At 42.2% G+C, this 23083-nt stretch overlaps 1 protein-coding gene across 1 annotated transcript in view; it reads left to right on the forward strand.

Annotated features, from left to right (window-relative positions):
* The window catches only part of LYST (lysosomal trafficking regulator), a 3825950-nt gene that overhangs the window by 3379571 nt on the left and 423296 nt on the right, over positions 1-23083 (forward strand). The window contains exon 42 of the mRNA XM_044075805.1: positions 15955-16095. Coding sequence (XP_043931740.1) covers positions 15955-16095 — 141 coding nt within the window. The remainder of the gene's footprint in view (positions 1-15954; positions 16096-23083) is intronic.

Genomic DNA, 23083 nt, shown 5'->3' on the forward strand with positions numbered 1-23083 from the left:
CGCGGAGGCTGTCAATAGAAATCTACCCAAACAGCAGAGACCTCCAAATCAGAAACGCACTCAACCACCACAACACAGCACAAATCACAAGACACATAGCTCACCTACACACTGTGCCCTTCAACTTAAGCCCCTAAGGCAAAACAGCTTGCCCAGTACACTAATCATAGGTGACTCAATAGTGAAGTACACTGATGTCCCACTCACTAGGTTGACTAAGGAGAAGGTAACAGTCAGCTGTCTGTTGGGTGCCAGGATTCAACACATAACACACACACTCAAGTCAATCCACAACAAGTGAAAGTATGACTCTGTCATTGTCCGTGTGGGTGTGAAATGACCTGAGATGTACCTTCCTGGAACACAAGAAAAGAGACAAGGAGGCGCTCTTGGATTATCTGGCCCAGGCAAGTATGACCCTAGCCCTGAGCAGCATCCTACCATCGCCCAGAATGATACCGCAGTACAAGTAGAAAATGATTGACTTCAACAATTGGCTAAGCTTCTGGTTTCATTCTAATGGGCTCCAGTATCTGTCTGCTTGGGATGACATGATTGACAGACCTCGATGCTTTGCCAGAGATGACCTGCATCTGTCACCCCTAGGTTTCTGGATACTGGCTAAGGCTCTTGCCACCCCTGTAGTGGCTTTTTTAGGTGGTGTTCCAAAGAGCAAATTATCACTGTAACAGTTATAAATAAATGCAAGCTGAGGATCATGCTGCTCAACGCTAGAAGTCTAAATCTCAAGATGCACTTGCTCGAAGCACTCCTCAAAATGGAGAACATTGACATTTGTGCTGTAACGGTGACCTGGTTTAAAGCAGCAGGAAGCACCCATGTGCTACTAGGCTATAACTCATCCCACACCTCTTGGCCCCAGAAAATGGACTGAAGCTCCAAAGGCGGTGGTGTCACCATATTCATAAAGGATATGCACACCTCCAGACTAGTAGCCTAGCATAACACATCGGAGATACTTCAGGTACAATTAACAGTGGGTAAGACGGGGATTCAGGTCATTGCCTACTTTAGGTCCCCAGTCGTGTCCCAAGACTCTCATTCCACATTCCTAAGCACCCTGGAAAGTATTAGGGTCCAACCTAACACTCTCATACTGGGTGATTTCAACTACTCCTCCATCAACTGGGAAAACTACTCATGCACCAATACACTTACCCAATGCTTCCTGAAATTCATTAATTCCAGTCCACTGGAGTAGCTCATTCTTACCCCCACTAGAGGAAGCAACATCCTTGACCTGGTTATTACTAACATGGGCAACTGTTGCTCCACACCAATAGTCAATTCATCCCTGGTTAGATCCGACCACAAACTAATTACCATGGAAATCCACATCTCACCCACACCACCGGCAAAGGTAACCACTATGAAAAATTTCTCCAAAGCTGACTTTGGGCTTCTAAAAACAGATGGCTAACTTCATGGCACCCATGCAAATAGAAAATAGGTGCATGACCACGGAGTCATACATCAGTGCACTGTACGAACATGTACAAAAATGCATGGAAATAGCCATACCCAACAGAACCAAGACACTCTCCTCCAAAAAAAAAAGGAAGCCAATCTGGTGGTCCCCTGCCATTAACAACTCTACAACAGAAGAAAAAAGCTGTTGCAGAAAAAGGTGAAGTCCCAAGACTGGAAAAACTCCCTTATTTGCCTCAACAAAAAGATGAGATCCCTCATCAAAACCTCTAAAGCTAGCTATGAATGCAGAATTGTGGCAGACACTAAAAACAACCAAAAAGCCTTGTACAGTTATATTAAGAATCACCACGGCAATACTCAGATTTGCTCAGAGTTACTGCACAATGGTACCTCCTATACTGAGCCAATAGATATTGCCAACATACTGGCCGGCAGATTCAGTGCCAACTTTACCCGTCTCTCCCCCCCTAAAGAACCAATCCCAATACTGGAAGAATGCCAGACACTCAGCATTACTGGAGCACAGGTTAAAGCTGCATTGTCCAAGGCCAAGAATACAGCTTCCATGGGACCCGACAATATCCCTGGCTATGTTCTACATGAACTACAAAGTGAACTGGCTTGTTTGACAGTATTTCTTGGGGGGACAGCTAGGGGAGCGAAGGGGGTAAAACTGGAGCTGAATTTATCAAACATCAGATTTGCTACATCTTCTGGCGCTGTGTAGGTATCTTCGTTTGCAGTCAGTTCTGCACACTACTGTGTGCTGCCTTTGAGGTTTCAGTCATAACTAAAGAAAGTCTTACGGTTTATGATTATCCCTTTACTGGGAGTCTACCTCTACCTCAAATTTGTCTTTAGTTGACTTAAATTGACCTCGTTTGTTTAGATTGAGGAGTGTTTTTATCATATTGTTCGTAGCACTTCCTATTCTTGGCTGTGACTTTTTTCCTTTGCTGTAACTGTTGAGTTAGTTCTGGATGTATTTCTGGTTAACATAGCTGTTTCTATGTATTTATTAACATGACTGTATGGATTTCTGTGAACAGTTCTTAGGCGCCAGTGTTCTCATGGTTGGGGGAGGGGGCTTGAAATTTTGACAGGTTATCACATAATAGTAGGACGTTTGCCTTAGAATAGTTACAGGGTTAATCAAGCTCACAGAATTCCTTTTTATCATGAAGGAGACAGCTTTGTGGTATGACCTTACCAGAGAGGACACTCCAGGGGGGGGGGGGGGTTACAGTGTTCTCCTATGTCTGTGAGCACCAGGTCGAGTATGAGTGGGTTTATGGACTATCTGGTCCAAGGTGTTTGTGTTTACAAGATCCAGGAATATCTGGGCCTGTAAGTTTGGAGTCACGTAAGTATCCCATTTTATAGTGGGGTAGTTGAAGTTTTACCCATGGTGTAGCACTGGGATGAATGGTGAGGGCCTCCAGTAAGTCCAAGTTTGAGTTATGGGTTGCTTGGGTCATAGCAAGCATAGAGGATGACCTATAGATTGCAAGGATATGAAGTGGGACTTCACCTGTGGAAATCTGGACATGGAGAAGCTCAAGTTATCATTCTGCTTGACTAGTCTTGATGGGAGTTTATTGTTGATATAGACTGAGACACCTTTACCTTTGGTCCTTGCCTATAACTGGCCTGAATGTGTGGAAAGCATTGTAGTCCTGCACTGCCGGGTTGTCCTTCCCGGCTTTAAAACATGTTTCAGTAATTGCACATATGTCCACAATCTCCAGAGGTGAGGACAGCATGGAGAGAGTGGAGTTTCTTGTTTAGGCCCCTAGCACTGAGCCATAACACCTTTAGATTCCCTTGGACTGGTTTTGCCATGTCAGAAGGTTTGTTAGTCTGGCATCACCTAAAAAACACACTATGGGGAGGACAATGTTTTAACCAATATTTAAAAGCCTAGAGAGGACAGGTGCAGACCATCCTTGGCAAAAAATGTGGTAGGTTCACCATATCCTTCCATGCTGACAAACGTTGTACCCCCTTGGAATGACACCAGAAACTAAGCCAGTTATTGAAGTCAGTCATCTTTTTGTTCATGTTGTTGCATCATCCTTGATGAAGGTAGAATGCAGCTAAATGCTAGGTACATACCAGCCTGGGACACAGAGTCTGAACACTCCATAATGTCTCTCTTCATATAGTCCAGTGAGGTACCTCTCAGGTCATTTCATACTGGTACTTGTGATCTAATGACCTGAGTGCATGGGTGATTTGGTGGATCCTGGTTCCTGATTGACAACTGACTTGATTTTCTACTTATTCAGCCTGGTGAGCAGGAAATCTGTATGTTTTGCAATGGATTCTCTATTATTAAAATATTGGAGAGTGTGTAGGCTTGCCTTATGGGCTTTGTAGTTATGGCTGCAAAGGGTGTGACTGCACATGTTGTTTTGTGTTGGGTATTGCTCTAGTGGAGTAATTTTGTGGTTGCTGAGGATTCCTTTTGTAAGAAGAATGTCTGAAAGGTCTTTGGGATTTAGGAAGGTTGCTTTTAAGTGCCTCTGCATATCTTGGTCTATGTGCTGGGTCAATACTTTTGTGTGGTGGTGTAATACTTATGTCATCAACAACCTCATTGATTTTTGAGTGTTTTTGTGTGAGAGTCTTGCCTACAATGAGTGGCATTGTGTAATTACATCTCTCACATATTGCTTCCATTTATTTAAGAATTGGTTGTCAGTCAACATGAGACAATTCCTACTTTGTCTGAGGTTGTCCATTTCTATCAAGTTGCTAAGAAATTCTCTCCATGGTACCTGGTCTTTTTTAGGTGATCTACAAAGGGTATCTAAAGTGAGTCTGTAGCAGGGAAAAGGTAAATATAAGTATGATTAGCATTATTACATTCATTGCAATGAGAGTTTCCCACATGTGAAGTAGCTCCTGCTGCATAGAAATAATTATTTTTTGCTGAAAAGGTTATAGTACCAAGTTAAGCATATGCAGATTTACAGCATCACTTAATTGGTTAGAGTTGGTGAAGTTTGGGTGATAATGTGATGTACTGTGCAGGCATAACTGAAGCTCAACACTGAGCTGCACTGATGAGTTACATTTTCATAGTACATTATACTCTGATCTTTTTGTTGGGGGCTTTAATAAGCCTAATTCAAACCAATAACTGTAAACACAAAAAAGCAGAATCGTTACCTGTGCCATGCGTTCAGAATTGGGCAGTTATTTGAGAATAAGTGATTTTTTTAACACTTATTATTAAACTATCTCTAAAGACAGACACATACATTAATAGAAAAGAAATCAAACCATATTAACCTTTTTCCATGCATTACACATTATATGATGTTATGTGGTCCTATCTCGCCTCCATTCTTTACTCACGGGTTCGACTCGGCCAACTATTTCTCTAGCACAAAGTCTCTAATTGGCTGGGCTAACCCAGTATCCCAAGATGCAACTCACCCTAGCCCCAGATCTCGTTTGCCACTCATAGAGTTAGGACGTGGTCTCGCTTGGCTGTGGCTAAGTAGCCTTTTCAAATACTTTTCTAAGTATTTTAGTAGTCAGTTGTATTGCAAAAGCTATTTTAATAGCTACTCTTCTTTTTTGACTAGTTCTTGTGAGCTTTTGTGAGGACTGTGTTTGTTTGTGGTATCCCTCTGTTTCGCGGGCTAGGCCCGTTTAAGTTAGAGGACCTAGTCCTCTCCAGTGTTGTTCCCTTGTATTTTTTGTGCTGTTTTTTTGAGTTGTGGGTAGTTGTTTTCCCTCCAAGAAACGTTTAACTTAGAGTTTACTTGGCCGTTAGTGTGTTTTGGTTTTTCCCGCCTTCCTCTTGTGTTGTCTCTGTCGGCTGGGTGTTGTGCGGTTGTTATCATGTCTAAAGAGCAGAAAGAACATAAATCCTCCGGGTTTAAGAAGTGTACCAAATGTGGCTACAAGATGTCCATTACAGATGAGCATTCCATCTGTGTTTATTGTCTGGGTGCTATTCACCTACAAGAGTCCTGCAGTTTTTGCCACATGTTTAGCCCTAGGGTACTGCAGGAAAGAAAAAATAAACTGATTTTGAAGGGTCTGATTAAGCCTTCCTTTGAGGAGGCCTTAGATTCTTCTTCATCTTCTAGTGTTAAATCTAAGCCTGCTAAGGCCAAGAAAAGATCTCCGGCTCCGTCTGCCTCTTTGGAGCCTTCGGAGAAGGTTTCAAAAGTGGATACTTCCTCCTCGGCTCCATTGTCCTCGGGGCCGCAGGAGAAAGTTTCGGTTATGGATACTACCTCCTCGGCTCCATTGTCCTCGGGGCCGCAGGAGGTATCTGTTGTACTGGAGTCGACCTCGGCTCCGATATTATTAGGGCCTATTCGGAGCCGGTCACCCAGTGTCAGGCATGAGTCTCCAGGTAGGAGATCCCGATCCCCTTCTATTTCTTCCAAATCCTCTAGGCTGTCTGATTTGGATGTGGATAGGGTGGGCCAGAGGCTCCTGCAGTCGCCGGTGTTAGCAAAACTGTTTTCGGCTCCGACCCAGTCGGCTCCGGAGCCAGTCCCTGTCTTGGTACCGATGATTCCTCCTCCAAGCACCCATGTGTCGTCAGAGCTGTAGTGCCCCGCGCTGAGTGATGTCCTTGTGTCGGCTCCGATACCCCAGGTGAGTCTATCGGAGCCGGCGTCTGCTCCAACCATGTCGGTTCCGTCCTCTAGTTTCGGTACTCGGGTTTCCTCAGTCGGACCCGAGGGGGATACCTCGGGACTCCTGTCGGTCCCGAGTCTCCCTCTCGGTGCATCGGCTCGGGGAATCTCGACTCCGGTCGTGGTCTTGGAGACGGGTCGGTCCACGGATTCGGGGGACCTGCCTTCAAGGACATGAGGAGCGCACTGGCTAGATCGTCAGTCACATCACCTGGATCGGTCACTCCATCCCCATACACCCCGGCTAGAGCCTCTGATGCCCCCCCTATCCATGGATGGCGGAGCCCGAAGGTCTGGGGATACCCCCTTGAGCGGTCCCCTACTTTCTGAGGGCCCCTCAGAGTCGGTGCTTGAGGAGCCCCCCAGAAAGAAGTTGTGCAAGAGGAAGCACATAGACTCCCAGGACAAGTCCCTCACCTCTGATAATGACCTCGAGGAGTCAGAGGGGTCCCCCAAGTCGTCCTCCGATGATGTCTCTTTCGCCGACATCCTGGAGATTTTGAGGCAGAGAGGCGACTGGCCTTCCAAGACCCCCTCTGAGGAGGAGTCGGTATTCCTCAAGGCCTTCGGAGCTCAACCCTCCGCCTCCTGGGTGTCTCCACCCTTTGACAAACTTCTGGATTTGATTTGTCGAAGGGTGTGGGAGAACCCTGATTCCGTGGAACTGGTGCCCAGATGTCCAAATAAGTTCCTTTCTGCTCCCCCCGGGAAAGAGTTCCTGACCAAAGGGGTTTCGATAGATGCCTTGGTGGTGGCGGCAGCCACTCAGCAGGAAGTTGCAGAGGCTTCTTCTTCCATCCATCCTCCTAACAAAGAGTCCAGGAGAATGGACTGGTACGGGAAGCGTACCCTGTCTTTGGCAACCTTTACCTTGCGGTCGCTGAATTACCTTTGTCATTTCACTCGGCTCCAAAGAGATCTCCTTAAGGAGCTAGGAGATACTCTGATGGGTAACATGCCTGAGGCAGTAACGCAAACTTTTAACGCCCAGTTGTCTACCCTTGGTTCCATTGTCAACTCGTCCATGAGGCTCATATCTTATTCCCTTTGTATCAACACCCCCTCCAGTCAGAAGAATCCCGGACGTCCCACCCAGTCAACAGGATCAAGCAGCACTAGAAGTTACAAAGCTGCTAGAAAAAGGAGTCATCCAACCAGTCCCCTCAGACCATATCGGATCAGGAACTTACTCAAGACTCTTTTGGTGCCGAAAAGAACAGGGGACCTGAGACCCATTCTAGATCTCAGTCGACTGAATCACTACGTTCTGAAGTCCAACTTCCGAATGGTCACGCTTCAGTCCATTTTTCCATTGCTGGAAAAAAGGAGTATGGATGTGCTCCATCGATCTCAAGGATGCCTACTACCACATCAAGATGGACAAGGCATCCAGGAGCCACTTACGCTTCCGGCTGGGAGCCAGTCACTTCCAGTTTCGTGCCCTGCCCTTTGGTCTCACCACAGCCCCCAGGGTGTTCACCAAGTGTTTGGCAGTGGTGACAGCTCACCTGAGACGTCAGGGATTCCAGGTGTTTCCGTATCTGGACGACTGGCTTCTCACCGCCCCCACCAGGCATCTGCTCATTCAAGCCAGGGGAGACTACCATAGCACTGTGCCAACAATTAGGAATTACTTTAAACTGGGAAAAGTCTGCCTTGCTGCCCTCACAGCATGTTGTTTTTATAGGTGCAGAGCTAGACTCTATTCAGATGCGAGCCTTTCTGTCACAAGAGAGAATAAGAGTGCTGCAGTGTCGGATCCACTCACTGTTGCCCCTGAAAAGAGTTCAAGCCAGGTTAGTTCTCTGGCCACCACCATCATGCTGGTGTCTCTGGCCAGGTTACATATGCGGATTCTGCAATGGCTCCTTTCCACCCAATGGTCATTTCAGAAACTTCCTCTTTCCCACTTGATACTTCTCATGGAATGGTGCAAACAGGACCTCTGCTGGTGGCTACGTTCCGCCAATCTGGACAAAGGGAGGAGCTTGATTCCTATGTCTCCAGTGGCCACGGTGACCACGGATGCCTCCCAGATGGAGTGGGAGGGCATTATCTTGGCAGGACAGTCCAAGGCACGTGGCAAGATCATGAGGTGCATCTGCACATCAATGTTCTGGAGATGAGAGCCGTGTTTCTAGCATTGCAAGCACTCCAAGACTCTCTACCTCTGGGAACGATTGCGATTCACTTGGACAACATGTCCATAGTGTGGTACCTGAACAAGCAAGGGGGAACCAAGTCTTATCCCCTCTGTAGAGAGGCCATGCGAGTGTGGCATTGGGCAGTATCTTCCCAACGGTTCTTAGTGGCAACGCACATTCTGGGAAAGTCCAGTGTGATAGTGGACAGGCTGAGCAGAGCTATTCTGATGCCTTACGAGTGGTCCCTGAACAACCGAGTGGCGGTTCAAATTTTCAACAGGTGGGGTCAGCCTTGCTGCGATCTCTTTGCCAGTCCCCTCAATGTCAAATGCAGCGAGTACTTCACACTGATCCCCCCACAGGGGGAGTCACCCAGGGACACTCTAGCCCACGATTGGCCTCCCGGTCTGGTCTACGCTTTCCCTCAGTTTCCTCTGTTACCAAGAGTGATTCAGAAAGCCATATCCTTGGGAAGCAGGATGATTCTTATTGCTCCACACTGGCCTCGACAAATATGGTTCCCTTTTCTTCAGAAGTACGCAGTGGACGGTCCTTGGACTCTGGACCCAGTGCCAGACCTTCTGACTCACATGTCAGGCCAGCTCCATCCATCCCTGCGAACCCTCAGGCTGACAGCCTGGCTACTCCACTTCCATCACTAGTTAGGCGGCATTCTTTTTCACCGGAGGTGGTACACATCTTGTCTTCATCTCATACGTCTTCTACCAGAAAAAATTATTCCAGCAAATGGAAGAGATTCTCCATTTGGGCTCAGGCCCAAGGTTTGGACCCCTTCACAGCCCCAATTCCATCGGTTTTAGATTTTTTAGCCATGCTTTTCCGTCAGGGCTCTGTGCCCACTACCATTAAAGTGCAATTGGCTGCAATCTCCAATTTCCATACATCTTACGAGCCCTCTCTTATGGGCCATAAACTCTGCAAGGCCTTCTTGAAAGGCACTTGGCTACTTCGCCCTCCTGTGTCAGAGCCTGTCATGCCATGGGACCTAAACCTTGTGCTACAAGCTATCACTTCACCACCCTTTGAACCAGTGCCACCTGTGAACTGAAATTTTTATCTTGGAAAACGGCGTTTCTAATAGTCATTACATCAGCCAGAAGAGTATCAGAACTTCAAGCTCTGTCTATTAAACCTCCGTATTTGACCTTTCATAAGGACAGAGTTTCACTGAGTCTTAACCCATCCTTCCTTCCAAAGGTGTCATCCACTGTTAATCTCCATCAATCTATCGAGTTACCAGTGTTCTTTCCAAATTTTTCCAATAAAGTAGAGTTCAGGTTCCATCAGTTGGATGTGCACAGGCAATTGAGGTTCTATTTACACAGGACTAAACAGGTTAGGAAGTCTGATCAACTGTTTGTGTCCTTTTCAGAGAACAGAGCAAGTTGTCCTGTTTCCAAGTGCACAATTTCTAAATGGATTAAAGATTGTATTTCCTTCATTTACTCGGCGGCAGGCAGAAGTTTACCTTTTCCCGTCAGAGCTCACTCTACCAGGGCAATGTCTACATCGATAGCTTTCCATTCCAGGCTTTCACTGTATGATATTTGTGCTGTGGCCACCTGGGCCTCTCCTCACACCTTTATCACTCATTACAAGATGGACGTGGCTTCTAGGGGCCGGGCTTCCTTTGGTTCCACTGTTCTCAGGAGTATCTTTCTATGAGCCTCCCAGGATAGAGATGCTGGGGACGCTGTCCCGTGAGTAAAGAATGGAGGCAAGATAGGACCACATAACATCAGTTAGTTATGTACTCACTGTAACGATTGATGTATGTGGTACATCTCGCCTACATTCTTACATACCCTCCCACCTGCCCCCTTCCTAGAGGATTTGGAGGAATATTGGCTCTGTGAACCCTTCCAGGTCAGTTGCCTTTTCTTTCTTTGGCTGGAATTCCTTCCAGTGTTGGTCATGTATGGGTTATGATTGGTATGGTTGCAAACAAGATCTGGGGCTAGGGTGAGGTGCATCTTGGGATACCGGGTTAGCCCAGCCAATTAGAGACTTCGTGCTAGAGAAATAGTTGGCTGAGTCGGAGCCGATTCTCGGCTCCGAACCTGTGAGTAAAGAATGTAGGCAATATGGACCACATACATCGATTGTTATGGTGAGTACATAACTGTTTTCTTTCTTCATAATAACTGTCATGCATTCAGAAGTGGGCAGTTATTTGAGAATAAGTGATTTTTTAACACTTTTATTAAACTTAAGATAAAGTCATACATACATTAATAGAAAAGAAAGCAAACTATGTTAACCCTTTTTCATGCATTGTACATTAAATATTTTCTTTCTTCATAACAACTCTCATTCATTTCAGCATTACGTAAATTGCCCAGTTCCTGCCATCCCTTAAACCTTAATCTTCCTCCTGAACATTATTCTGCTTGTTTTGTTTGTTTGTTTATTTATTTATTTATCTGAGTATCTATCTGCTGTTTGCTAGTCCCCCTAGGCTAGTAGGCTGTTTTCAAGGGAGACCCAAGGTAGTATTTATAGTAGGAAAACCCTAAGAAAGTGCAAGGGCTCCACAAAAACCAGTAAACACAAAAGAAAAACGAAGCCCAGAGGCGTACAATAAAGCTTCCAGTTGGCAGAAACTGTTCAGTTACTTAATTCTCAGTGTAGTCGCACAGCGTGGAAATGAAAATACTTAAAAAATCACTTTTATTACATCCACCGAAACACATTAACGCTCAAACCATACGTTTTCGCTTCTTAACTTCATCAGATGTAGGCTGGAACTAAAAACAGAAATTTAAACCATTGGTAATTATAAACCAATCAAAAGGTTTTAATTTACATAGTAAATTTAACTTTTTGTAAAAGAAAAACATGATGTTCTTAAAGTGTATGTTCAAAAAATGTAATGACTGAATGATGTATCAGAAACCTCAAACAGTATTTGAAATTATTTGATTTCATAAGACAATATGCATATATAAATATATTAAAAAATGCATAGATAAAAGATATACCTATACCTGTTTACTATTGAAGTGTCGAACGGCACTACATCGACTGTACTCTAGTCGAACACGGAAGTTCGAAAATAGTAATGTCGATGTCAAAAAAACAATCTAGGAATGGTTTTAACATGGGTCGAGGTAGGTGTTCAGTATTATTCAGAACTACAAACATCTCCCCTACCTCGACCCATGTTAAAACACAGTCCTAGATTGTTTTTTTGTCATCATTACTATTTTCGAACTTCCGTGTTCGACTATAGCACAGTCGATGTAGTGCCATTCGACATTTCAATAGTAAACCACCTATACCACCATCTACTGTTTCTTCAGAAAAACACATATTAAAACATGATTTGTTTGAAAAAACATTCTCACTGAAACCTATTCTAGAATGTTACTTAAAAAATACATATTTATAAAACAAATTTGTGAATATATAATATGCAAAAAACTTCACTCAATAAGAAATGTCAAATTGGAAACTTGATAAATCCATAAAAATTTTTTTTTAAAAACATCTAAAATTGCATATAAACCACTTGTATAAAAAATATATTCAAACAAAGGTAAGATATTTATAACTTTATCTAACGTGGCATAAACTATAGCAGCACTAGGAAAGTTCACGATTGATCGAAGTATACATTTTGTTTGTTTATTTTGTTGTGTGTATAAATGTCAAAATATTTCAACATATATGTTTGCATATGAAATTTTTATTATTTGATTTTAACCCCAGCTTGGAAAATGTGTCCCATCTTCTGGGTCCCACTAAGGAAGTATGATAAAAGATGGGACACATTTTCCAAGCTGGGGTTAAAATCAAATAATAAGAATTTCATATACAAACATATGTTGAAATATTTTGACATTTATACACACAACAAAATAGACAAAATGTATACTTCCATCAGCCGTGAACTTTCCTATTGCTGCTATAGTTTATGCGAAGTTAGATAAAGTTATAAATATCTTATCTTTGTTTGAATATATTTTTTATATTCGTGGTTTATATGCAATTTTATATGTTTTTTAAAAAAAAAATTTATGGATTTATCAAGTTTCCAATTTGACATGTTTTACTGAGTGAAGTTTTTAGCCTATTATATATTCACAAATTTGTTTTATAAATATGTATTACTTAAAAAATACATATTTATAAAACAAATAGAATAGGTTTCAATGAAAAAGTTTTTTCAAACAAATCATGTTTTAATATGTGTTTTTCTGAATGAACAGTAGATGGTGGTATAGGTATATATTTTATCTATGCATTTTTTAATATATTTATATTTATATATGTATTTTGTCTTATGAAATCAAATCATTTCAAATACTGTTTGAGGTTTCTGATGCAATATCATTCAGTCATTACATTTTTTGAACAAACACTTTAAGAACATCATGTTTTTCTTTTACAAAAAGTTCAATTTACTGTTTAAATTAAAAATTTTGATTGGTTTATGATAATTACCAATGGTTTAAATTTCTGTTTTTAGTTCCAGCCCACATCTGATGAAGTTAAGAAACAAAAACGTATGGTTTGAGCGTTAATGTGTTTTGGTGGATTTAATAAAAGTGATTTTTTAAGTATTTTTACTTCCACGCTGTGTGACTACGCTGAGAATTAAGTAACTGAACAGTTTCTGCTGAATTGGAGCTTTATTGTACGTCTCTGGGCTTCGTTTTTCTTTTGTATTTATAATAGGAGAAATTTGGACAGGGCATCGATAGGTGCTATGGGATCTTTCACATCCATCTGGGCTTCCAGTTGCTGAAGTAGATGGGGGCCTCAGTTTATTGTCTCATCTGAAAGATGGCATACTCCAGAGTGCAGCACTCCCTTATGCTGCTCTATGGTGTCAACAATCCGTTTACCTGGTGTGTCAATAGACCACACAGCCTTCTACACCAAAGACGAGTGAGTGTACTATCTTTTATACTACTTACACTGTTGTTCCTACAAATGTCATTTATTTCTATGTAATTTGCTCCTTCCCTTTTTGTAAAGATCCCAGGTTGAGGTCATCTTTTTAACAATATTCAACACTTAATTTATCTTTGGTTTCTAGTAATTGCATTGTGGCAACCAAAGGTATTAAGTGTAATAAAGCCTTACTGCGTCTAGGCAAGTCAGATCCCATGTCTCAACTTGAGTGTCATTTCCTTAATTACTACCTTTTGCTCCCCCAATATTTCTGACAGAGTAAACAGTGAAGTTGGCCAGTACTTAGAATGATGAGTCAGGTAAAGTAAAAGTGAGACTTCCGTACTTTGAAAAGATGACATTTTTTTTAATCCTCTAGCAAAAGAGCATACTGCTGATATGAAAAAAAAAGAGGATTCATCAGTACATTCATCAGTACTGTCATCACAGATCCTGCTTTCCTTTGTGTGAAAAAATACATATAAAAGTATGGTTCTACAATATGGAGACATCGAGGGTTAAGGAAAAAATGCAGCTCTTCAGAAGGAAGCACAATGAAAAAAGAGGAAGGGAAGCAGTGAACGGATCAGTTAAAGTTGAGGGAAGCTGAAGAAGCAGTGTGAAAGCAAATGACCACACTGAGGAGGGTGTAGCTCTTTCAGTCACAAATGATAAATAAGATGATGCATTTTTTTATAGTGTCATAAAGAAGGGAAGAAACACCATGAGAAAAAATGTGAAGCTAACTAAAGTGGGTAGCTGGGCTGCTGAATGCATGCTTCTGCTTTTGAGAGGAGGGAGACTTGCCAAGGCCAACATTTGGACGAATCTTGTGTAAGGTGGGCTGGTCATAGTCATTTTCCAGAGGAAACCTTGTGAAAGAATAATAGAAATTAACGGTGTTCAAAGCATAGGTGCCTGATGGGTTTCATTGTAAAAGTTTAACAGTTTGAAGGGATAAGTGGTAATATGTGTTGTAGTAAATTACAGCAGACAGTAAAGCTGCTGGCAACAGTAAGAAGTCAGTTTGACCTCATTTCTCAATTTCTCCTAAAATGTATTGCTGTTAATTTTTGTCCATGTTTGTTTTATAATTAATTTAATTTCCAGTTTTATCCTGATGTTAAAATTAGAAGTGATTTTGGAAAGAAAATCATAGCATGTTTTGATGTGTTATGTTCAGTGTTTGCTCAGCTTTTCTGTGTGACCACACCCACAAAATTATATTATGGTAGACATCAGGCAATGATTTGAGTACACAAGCAAAACACTTTGATAAGCAAAACATAAATTCTTTGGAAAAGCAGATTCTTACATTGTAGTTCAGTGATTCAATACAGAATCATAGCTAGGGTGGGGAAAAGGGGGCAGCCACCCTCAGGGCAAAGTGTTAGGAAATATGATTGGCCGAGCTGATTGGTGTTCAGTTCGATATAGGCATTTGAATGCCGATATTACATTAGTACCAAGCACTTTAGTGGTGTGTTTGTGCGTCTTGTGTGTGTGTGTAAACTACAAGTAAATTGCTATAATTTAAAAGAGGGAGAAGAGGGTTTTTTTTTTCTATCGTCAAGAACAAAGAGCTTTTTTTAGTGCTGTCTGCAACATAGCAGTCATGTAACTGTAACAACTAGTTTGTTAGTTTGTATACTTTAAAAGAGAAGGGTTTTTTTTTTTTTTTTGTCCTCATAAGGCTGTGGTGGTGCAGTGGTTAGTGTTGCCACCTCACAGCAAGAGGTTCTCCGGTTTGATCCTCAGCTGGGGTGCCTTCTGTGCAGAGTCTGCATGTCCTCCCTGTGGTCACGTGGGTTTCCTCCGGGTGCTCCGGTTTCCTCCCATATCCCAAAGACATACTGTAGGTGGATTGGACACTCTAAATTGGCCCTAGGTGTGAGTGCGTGTGTGTGTGTGCCTTCTGTGGAAGATTGGGTGCTGGGCTGGCAACTCAACACCGTAAAACTCCACTGCCAATCATGAGCAGACAGGTGATCCGCTGTGGCGACCCCTAACCGGGAAAAGCCGAAAGAAGAAGATTAAGTTGAGAGAGGACAGTTCCTGTGCACTAGAAGAGCTAGCTAGCTAGCTACACCTTTGAATCAGTTTCATATATGTTAATTTTCAAAGAAAAATGTTTCACCTGCAAAACATGGTTGACAACATGCATTTTCTTTAATAAGAAGTCTTGTGCTACTTCACTTAACATGGAAATGTACACTATTTTAGGTAGTGAGGTATTTATGGGTTCAATCTTTTATGAGAATGTTATGACCGGTATTTTCAGGACCTAGAAACATGTCATGGGGATGTTTTTATCAACACAATAAAAAGAAAAATAACACATTTTTTTTTGAAAAAGAAACTCTTAATTTGGTATTGCATATGTAAGGTGGGAGTATACCCAATTCTCCATTTTTTTAACCTGCAGTGGCTTCTTGTTTTGCAAAGTGCAGCAGTACACTTTAAAAGTGTTCTATAAGAGGCTGTCCTGTTTTTTTCCACATATGATATCCTGTGATAGACACGGTAGTAGGCAAGGTAACAACAAAAGAGAGTCTATGAAGTTAGGTATGGGTAGCTTTCAGCTTAAATTCTGATATAGAAGATATCTGTTTGTCTTTGGACAATGCAAAATGAAACATACAGAACTGAAGATTAATGTATTTGTATCATTTATTAAACATTGCAGACAAGTAGAACCCACATGTGCATCACAACTGATAAACTGTGTATTTGGATCTATACTTATCTTATCCTTGTTTATTTTTTTACAGACCAAAGCTTTGACATCCCAGACAGGACATTTCATTCCATGAATACAACATGGCGCCTTTCTTCATATGAATCCATGACTGATGTAAAGGAGCTTATCCCTGAATTTTTCTACTTACCAGAATTCCTGGTGAACAGAGAAGGTACTTAATATTGCTTTATAATGATGTGTCTATACATGCATTGTACTTCTGATACAGTAGTAGATGTTTGCTGATCATCCACCTGAAATTGAATTGTACACGTGCTATATCTAATGGTGAGTTCATAAGATTTGAAATGTCTCAGCACAGTATACTGTATAAGTCATCATACTCATGGCTTGCACTGCTAAGGGCTCGTGCACAAAAAATTTAATGGAAAAGGCCATCCCTCCCCCTTCAAAACAGTGGAATAGTATGGCTGCAGATGCAGTATGTTATTGTGCATCAAGCATAGGGCTAACCCCAAAAAAAGATACCACCTTGGTGGACTTACAACATTAACACACTTTACAATAAAAGGAAGAAAATCATAGCCAAAAATCAGAAGAGTAATTAACAGCTCACTAGAGCCACCATCATTAACATAAATAAGCAACTCAGAAGTTTAATAAAAAAAATAAACCCAGGTTTGAGGCAAAATAGCAACCTATGCTAAGTACAAACCATAATGTTTTCCTTAGCTATGTTCACACCCTCAGGAGTTCAACGCATCAGTGTGCTGAGCTGATTGTGAATGATGCCACCTAACACTGAAGTTGAAGACATTGCAACTATACTGGCTGATAAATTCATCTCCAACTTTTAATGTTTAACTCATCAAAAACAAACAGTCCCATAATACCCATTTCAACCACATTTTTTTTTGTAAATCTGAAATTGTGGCAGAGCTTTCTCATTTCCTAGTCAGTGCCATTTATAGAAGCAATGTTACTCCTAAGTTGCAGAAGATGATGTTTTTTTTTTTTTTTATTCATGTTTGGTAAACAGATGTTCTGTTCTCATAAGGCTCAAAAGTTTATTTTGACAAATTCTTCATCCGCTATGTCCAGACTCATTGATGTTTTAAAAGTCACCTCATAAAATTCTCTCCTCAGGCATATAATTGCCCTTTCTATTTCTACCGCATTCCTCTAGGCTTTAATACACTGCTCCCAAAGAATTGTCTGTCTGATGGTAAAGTACTTGTTTGAACAAACTGATAAAAAAAAAAAAATACATTATTCATACTATATCTGATTTGTCACATTATTTCTCTTCAAACAGCTTCTGCAGACATAATTTCAAAAGTGACAGTCCCCCTCTCTTTTATCTGTTGCTTTTTCCATAGCATCTTCATGTACTGTAGGACTATCTGATGTATTCTTCTTCTTCATCAGAGCATCAGCATGACCCATATGTTTCTATATCGCAGCCTCCAGTATCTCCTCCTCTTCTTCTGCTTTTACTTTGATCTTTTGCGTAATGTCAGTCCTGACCGCCTTTCCTTTTGAACCCCGTGGTTCTAACTGCTTGGTCCTGATCAACGCCTTATCTGCTTCACCTTTAGAAAGAATAGCAGTCTGACCCCACATCATCTCCTGCATTTCAGATATTATCCTGTCATGTTTCTTCTGGTTCCTCTGCCACCTCTGCCATTTGTTTCCCTTTTGGACCCCTTGCATAACAGTACTCCCACTGAAGAGCAGGGGATTTCTCCATTGTCCTGGTCAGATTTTTTCTTAGCTGTATTAGTACCATCTTAGGTTTCTCAAAAATAGACCTCTAAACAAGTAGGATTAACCCAGCCAGCAAAATAAAATAAATACAAATTGTTTTCTGCATGTTTCATGATAGCTAAAACAATGACGCTGTAAAGTACTATAGCAAAAGAGCCAAGTTTTTAGGAGAAAATAACTATGAAAAATAATAGAGCAGGATGAGATTAAGCACAACTTTAAACTGCAGGTTGGAGACCTCCTTCCCTACCACTGACAGACACTGGATCCCCTTTGAATGACACCAAAATTTCCAAAGGCAGGCGTCCAGTCTTGTGGACCCCTGCCATAAATAAACTGTGCAACAGAAGGAGGAAGCTACTACATGATAGAGCAAAATCCCTAATAGGGAAGGCATCTCTGATCAGTACTAGCAAAAAATTACGATCCCTCATAAAATCCTCCAAGGCCAGCTTCGAGAGAAAAATTGCACAGGACACCAAAGACAATCATAAGGCTTTTTTCAGTTATGTTAGAAACCTGGGATGCATCTCCCAGACTTGTTCTGAGTTGATTCTAAACGACAAAAAATACACTGAACCCACAGACATCGCCAATATCCTGTCAGACAGGTTCAGTGCAAACTTCTCCAACCCAAAAGAGCAAGTATCTATCAGGGCAGAGGGCTGCCTCCCAAACATCTCTGATGCTCAGGTGAAGGCTACCCTCTCCAAAGCAAAAAAACACTGCTTCCATGGGACCAGATGGCATCCCAGGTTGCGTCCTACATGAACTCCAAGAGGAACTAATCCCTCAAATAAAACAGCTATACAATCTCAGCCTCACTACAGGATATGTGCCCACAGAATGGCGTACAGCAAGAGTGGGGCGACTCCACAAAGGTGGAGCCGCTCGGACCCTGGAAACTATCGCCCCATAAGCCTGACTAGCTTAGTCTGCAAGGCTATGGAGAGGATCATCATGGAGCTCATAAACAAAGACATTGGGGACCTACAGACACTAGATCCTACCCAGTTCAGCTTTGTCAAGGGCAGATCCTGTCTTTTGAACCTGGTTGACTTCTTCGAAACAGTCACCAAAGCCATAGATGAAGGGAAGGTAGTCCACACAGCCTATCTGGACCTTGCAAAGGCATTTGACACAATACCCCACTCGGGCATTATAGATAAGCTATCCAGCTTAAATGTAAACCCCTATGTCACAAGATGGGTTGCAAACTGGCTCAAAGACAGAACCCACAGAGTGAGAGTTGCTGGAGCCATATCAGACTCGAAACCGGTCACAAGTGGCATCCCACAGGGTTCTGTCCTGGGACCACTCTTGTTCGGTATATACTTTTCCGAGGTACAGGCAAACGTGGGAGGACTATGGCTCACCAAGTTCGCAGACGACTGCAAACTGGGTGCCATAATCAACTCTCCAGCTGACACAAACATCCTTCAAAAAGGTCTCACAGAGACAGATAACTGGTGCCAGCGCCATGGTTTAAAGCTAAATGCCAAAAAATGTATAGTCATACCCTTTGGCAAAAACAATGTGCCCACAAATTACCACATAGGTGGAAACCCATTAAGTACAGAGAAAGTTATTAGGGACCTGGGGACCCAAGTTGATAGCAATCTCTCCTTTGTAAACCACATTGCCAAAGTGGTTAGAAAGACCTTCTACATAGCCCACCTTATCACGAAGGGTTTCACATCTAGATCAAGAGAGGTAATCATGCCCCTTTATTCATCCCTCATCAGGCCCATCATAGAATACAATGCCCCTTTTGGGATGTACCTTACCCGACACCTGCAGCAATTAGAAAGACCCCAAAAGTATCTCACCAAGAGGATCAAGGGTCTCAAACAGATGCCATATGCTGCTCGGTTAAAAAAACTCCAGCTCTACTCAGTTGCATACCGCCTACTTAGAGGCGATCTATGCCTGACATACAAAGCTATGTCAAATCCAGAATTAATGGACATGCTCCACCTCAGTAAATCTAAATTCCTTAGAGCCACACGCTCGAGGGACTTGAACCTCAGCACAGAAATAAATAGAACTTGCTGGAGGGACAGGTTCATAACCCAGAGGCTCCCTTCGCTCTGGAATAGAATTCCAGTTCATGTGAGGCAGAGCACCTCACTGAATCTCTTCAAGAAGAATCTCGATAGGTGGATGGGGGATCGTAAGTTTGTCCCAGGGATTACTCCCGTGTCACTATTAGACAGAGGCACAGTAAACTAAACCTTAAAAAGGGCACAGTATACTCAAATCAAGGGGTGGCGTAAGCCATACAGAATCGGGCTAGGCTTATAATTGCCCCAGGGCAGATAGCCTAGTATGAACCTATGAACCTATGAGTGTAGGCAAAGAGAAAGGGATAGAGGATTGTTGCATGAAAGACCAGCTCTGGTAACATTTTAGTTGAGTCTAGAACAGAAGTTGAATTTGAAAATGGGTTAATTAGTATGACAGATAAAATACTGTGAAATAACTACAAGAATCAGCATTTGACAAAACATCTGTGTAGAGTGAACACTTGCGTTTAATTTTATGCAGAATGGATTTCTTTCTGCAATGGTACCTTGGTTTGAATTTTACTTTTTAGATGTGCTGGACTGTTTCCAGGCTAGGATTTACCTGCTTTGTGTTGATTATTTTCATCTAAGTCTTCCTGTTGCACAAGTTAGACTTACATGGTCACCAATAGGTGGTTTTGCCTTCCAAAAGTGGATCTATTTGTCTTTAACCTCCATAGTCATCTTCTGAAAATGTATCTTGTTTGTGTATTTCCTCATGTCAGAACATAACATAATATAATTGGGGGCCTACAGACACTGGATCCTATCCAGTTCGGCTTTGTTAAGGGCAGATCCTGCCTCTTAAACCCGGTTGATTTCTTTGAAACAGTCACCAAGGCCATTGACGAGGGGAAGGTGGTCCACACAGCCTACCTGGACCTCGCAAAAGCCTTCGATACAATACCCCAATCGAGCATTATAGATAAGCTCACCAGCTTAAATATAAACCCCTATGTCACTAGATGGGTTGCAAACTGGCTCAAGGACAGAACCTACATGGTTAGAATTGCTGGAGCCATGTCAGACTCCAAACCAGTTACAAGTGGCGTCCCACAAGGCTCAGTCCTGGGATCTCTCTTGTTCGGTATATATTTATCGGAGGTACAGGCCAACATGGAAGGACTGTGGCTGACCAAGTTCGCAGATGACTGCAAACTGGGCGCCATAATCGACTCTCCAGCCGACACAAGCATCCTCCAAAAGGGCCTCATAGAAACAGACAACTGGTGCCAGAGCCATGGCCTCAAGCTAAACGCCAAAACATGTATAGTCATCCCCTTTGGCAAAAACAAAGTGCCCACAAATTACCACATAGGTGGTAATCCATTAAGTACAGAAGAAGTAATTAGGGACCTGGGGACCCAAGTTGATAGCATTCTCTCATTTGACAACCACGTGGCCAAAGTGGTTAGAAAAACATTTTATATAGCCCACCTAATCATGAAGGGATTCACATCTAGATCAGGGGAGGTCATTGTGCCTCTTTACTCATCCCTCATCAGGCCCATAATTGAGTACAATGCCCCTTTTGGGATGTACCTTACCAGACACCTGCAGCAACTGGAAAGACCCCAAAAGTACCTCACCAAGAGGATCAAAGGGCTCAAATAGATGCCATATGCTGCCCGGTTAAAGAAACTCTAGCTCTACTCAGTGGCATACTGCCTGCTCAGAGGCGATCTGTGCCTGACGTATAAAGCCATGTCCAACCCGGAATTAATGAACATGCTTCACCTCAGAAAATCCAAATCCCATCGAGCTACGCGCTCAAGAGAATTGAACCTCAGCACTGAAATAAATAGGACATGCTGGAGGGACAGATTCATAACCCAGAGGATCCCTTCACTCTGGAATAAAATCCCAGTCCAGGTTAGGCAGAGTCCCTCATTGACTCCCTTCAAGAGGAATCTTGATGAGTGGATGGGAGATCGTAGGTTTACCCCGGATATCACTTCTTGTATCACTGTTAGACAGAGGCACAGTATACTAACCTCGAAAAAGGGCATAGCAAAATTAATTTAAAATGGGTGGCGAAAGCCAAACACACTCTGGCTATTCTTATAAATGCCGTAGGGATAGCCTAGTATGAACCTATGAACCTATAAGTAAGCAATGCCTCCCCAAACATTGGAGTCAGAGAATTCTGTATGCTTTTCCTCCTATTCTTCTTTTCACGAGGCTCCTTTTGAAGGTGCAGAGGAAAAGAACTTTTGTTCACCCTTTTCACAAACATGTTGGTCATTCTGCATCTAATCCCTTCACTGAATACAAGTCTTTTGACTCAGCAAGAGGGCAAGAGACATACATCCAGTCTTCAGACCTCTCACTCTTACAGCATGGAATGGATGATCTTCGGTTTATCTTTATATTTTGAAGAAGTGCAAGACTGAGGAGTTAGAGTGACTAGGGAGCTATAAATGAAGGGTCCCCTTCATGGCTATTTCACTGCCACATGAGCAATAAACATAGTAAAGACAGAAATTGATAACTTTCACTGAGGATTAGGCCTGGTAAGAATTAAAAAAGTCATCAAGTTTTGTAGGATCTGAGAGACCGAAATGGAGTCAGAATCCAAGTATCTTTTTTGACACATGCAGAAAATTATTCTCATTCAGACATAAAGGATTTTCTAGTAGTAAGAGTATTAGCTTCGTGTGTTTTGTAATTGAAAAGTTGTTACAGCCTCTTTTTGAAGCAGTTTTCTCACCAGACCTTAAGTTTCCAAATATATTGCTCGTAGCTGTTAACCTTTGCTAAAGTGATTAGAGAACTACAAGCCTTGAGGTGTAAAGAATTTGTCAAATCATCCACAAGGGCAGACACTCATTCAGAACATCTGCATTTGTGCCTAAGATGGCATGTGTGACATTTCACGGAACTAATTCATCCAGCTGACAGTCTTCTTTCCAAAAAAAAAAAAATAATGATAATAGTAATGAAAAAAAGTTGAAAATTGAGACACTGCCAGACGCTGTTTTTGTGAGGTTTTCATTGCCCAGTGGTTCACAAATGCATAAAGTGAATGTGAGAATAGCACTGCTACACCTGTCCAGCTGCTTTATTACACACAGGTGTGGCACCACTACTCCTGTGTGTAGGTAAGCAAACCGTGAACAAGTGGTGCTGGTTTTAGAAGTTCTCAGAAGTATAATGGAGCACCCAGCACAGCCTAGCATATCTGAATGTGTGTAAACTGATAATGAGAAGAATGTAGGTGGGTGGGAAAATGTCCCAAATATTATGCACATGTACATAGGTTCATGAATGCTTTCATATATTTCTGACAGCTGGCAGTGAGCAAAGAGTTGTACTATGACAAAAGAACCTCCCACAAGAGTTTGTGATCACAGTGGCTCAGCACCC

This window comes from Protopterus annectens, chromosome 1.part1 (genome assembly GCF_019279795.1).
Source record: "Protopterus annectens isolate FY-2018-M chromosome 1.part1, PAN1.0, whole genome shotgun sequence".
Lineage (NCBI taxonomy): Eukaryota > Metazoa > Chordata > Ceratodontiformes > Protopteridae > Protopterus > Protopterus annectens.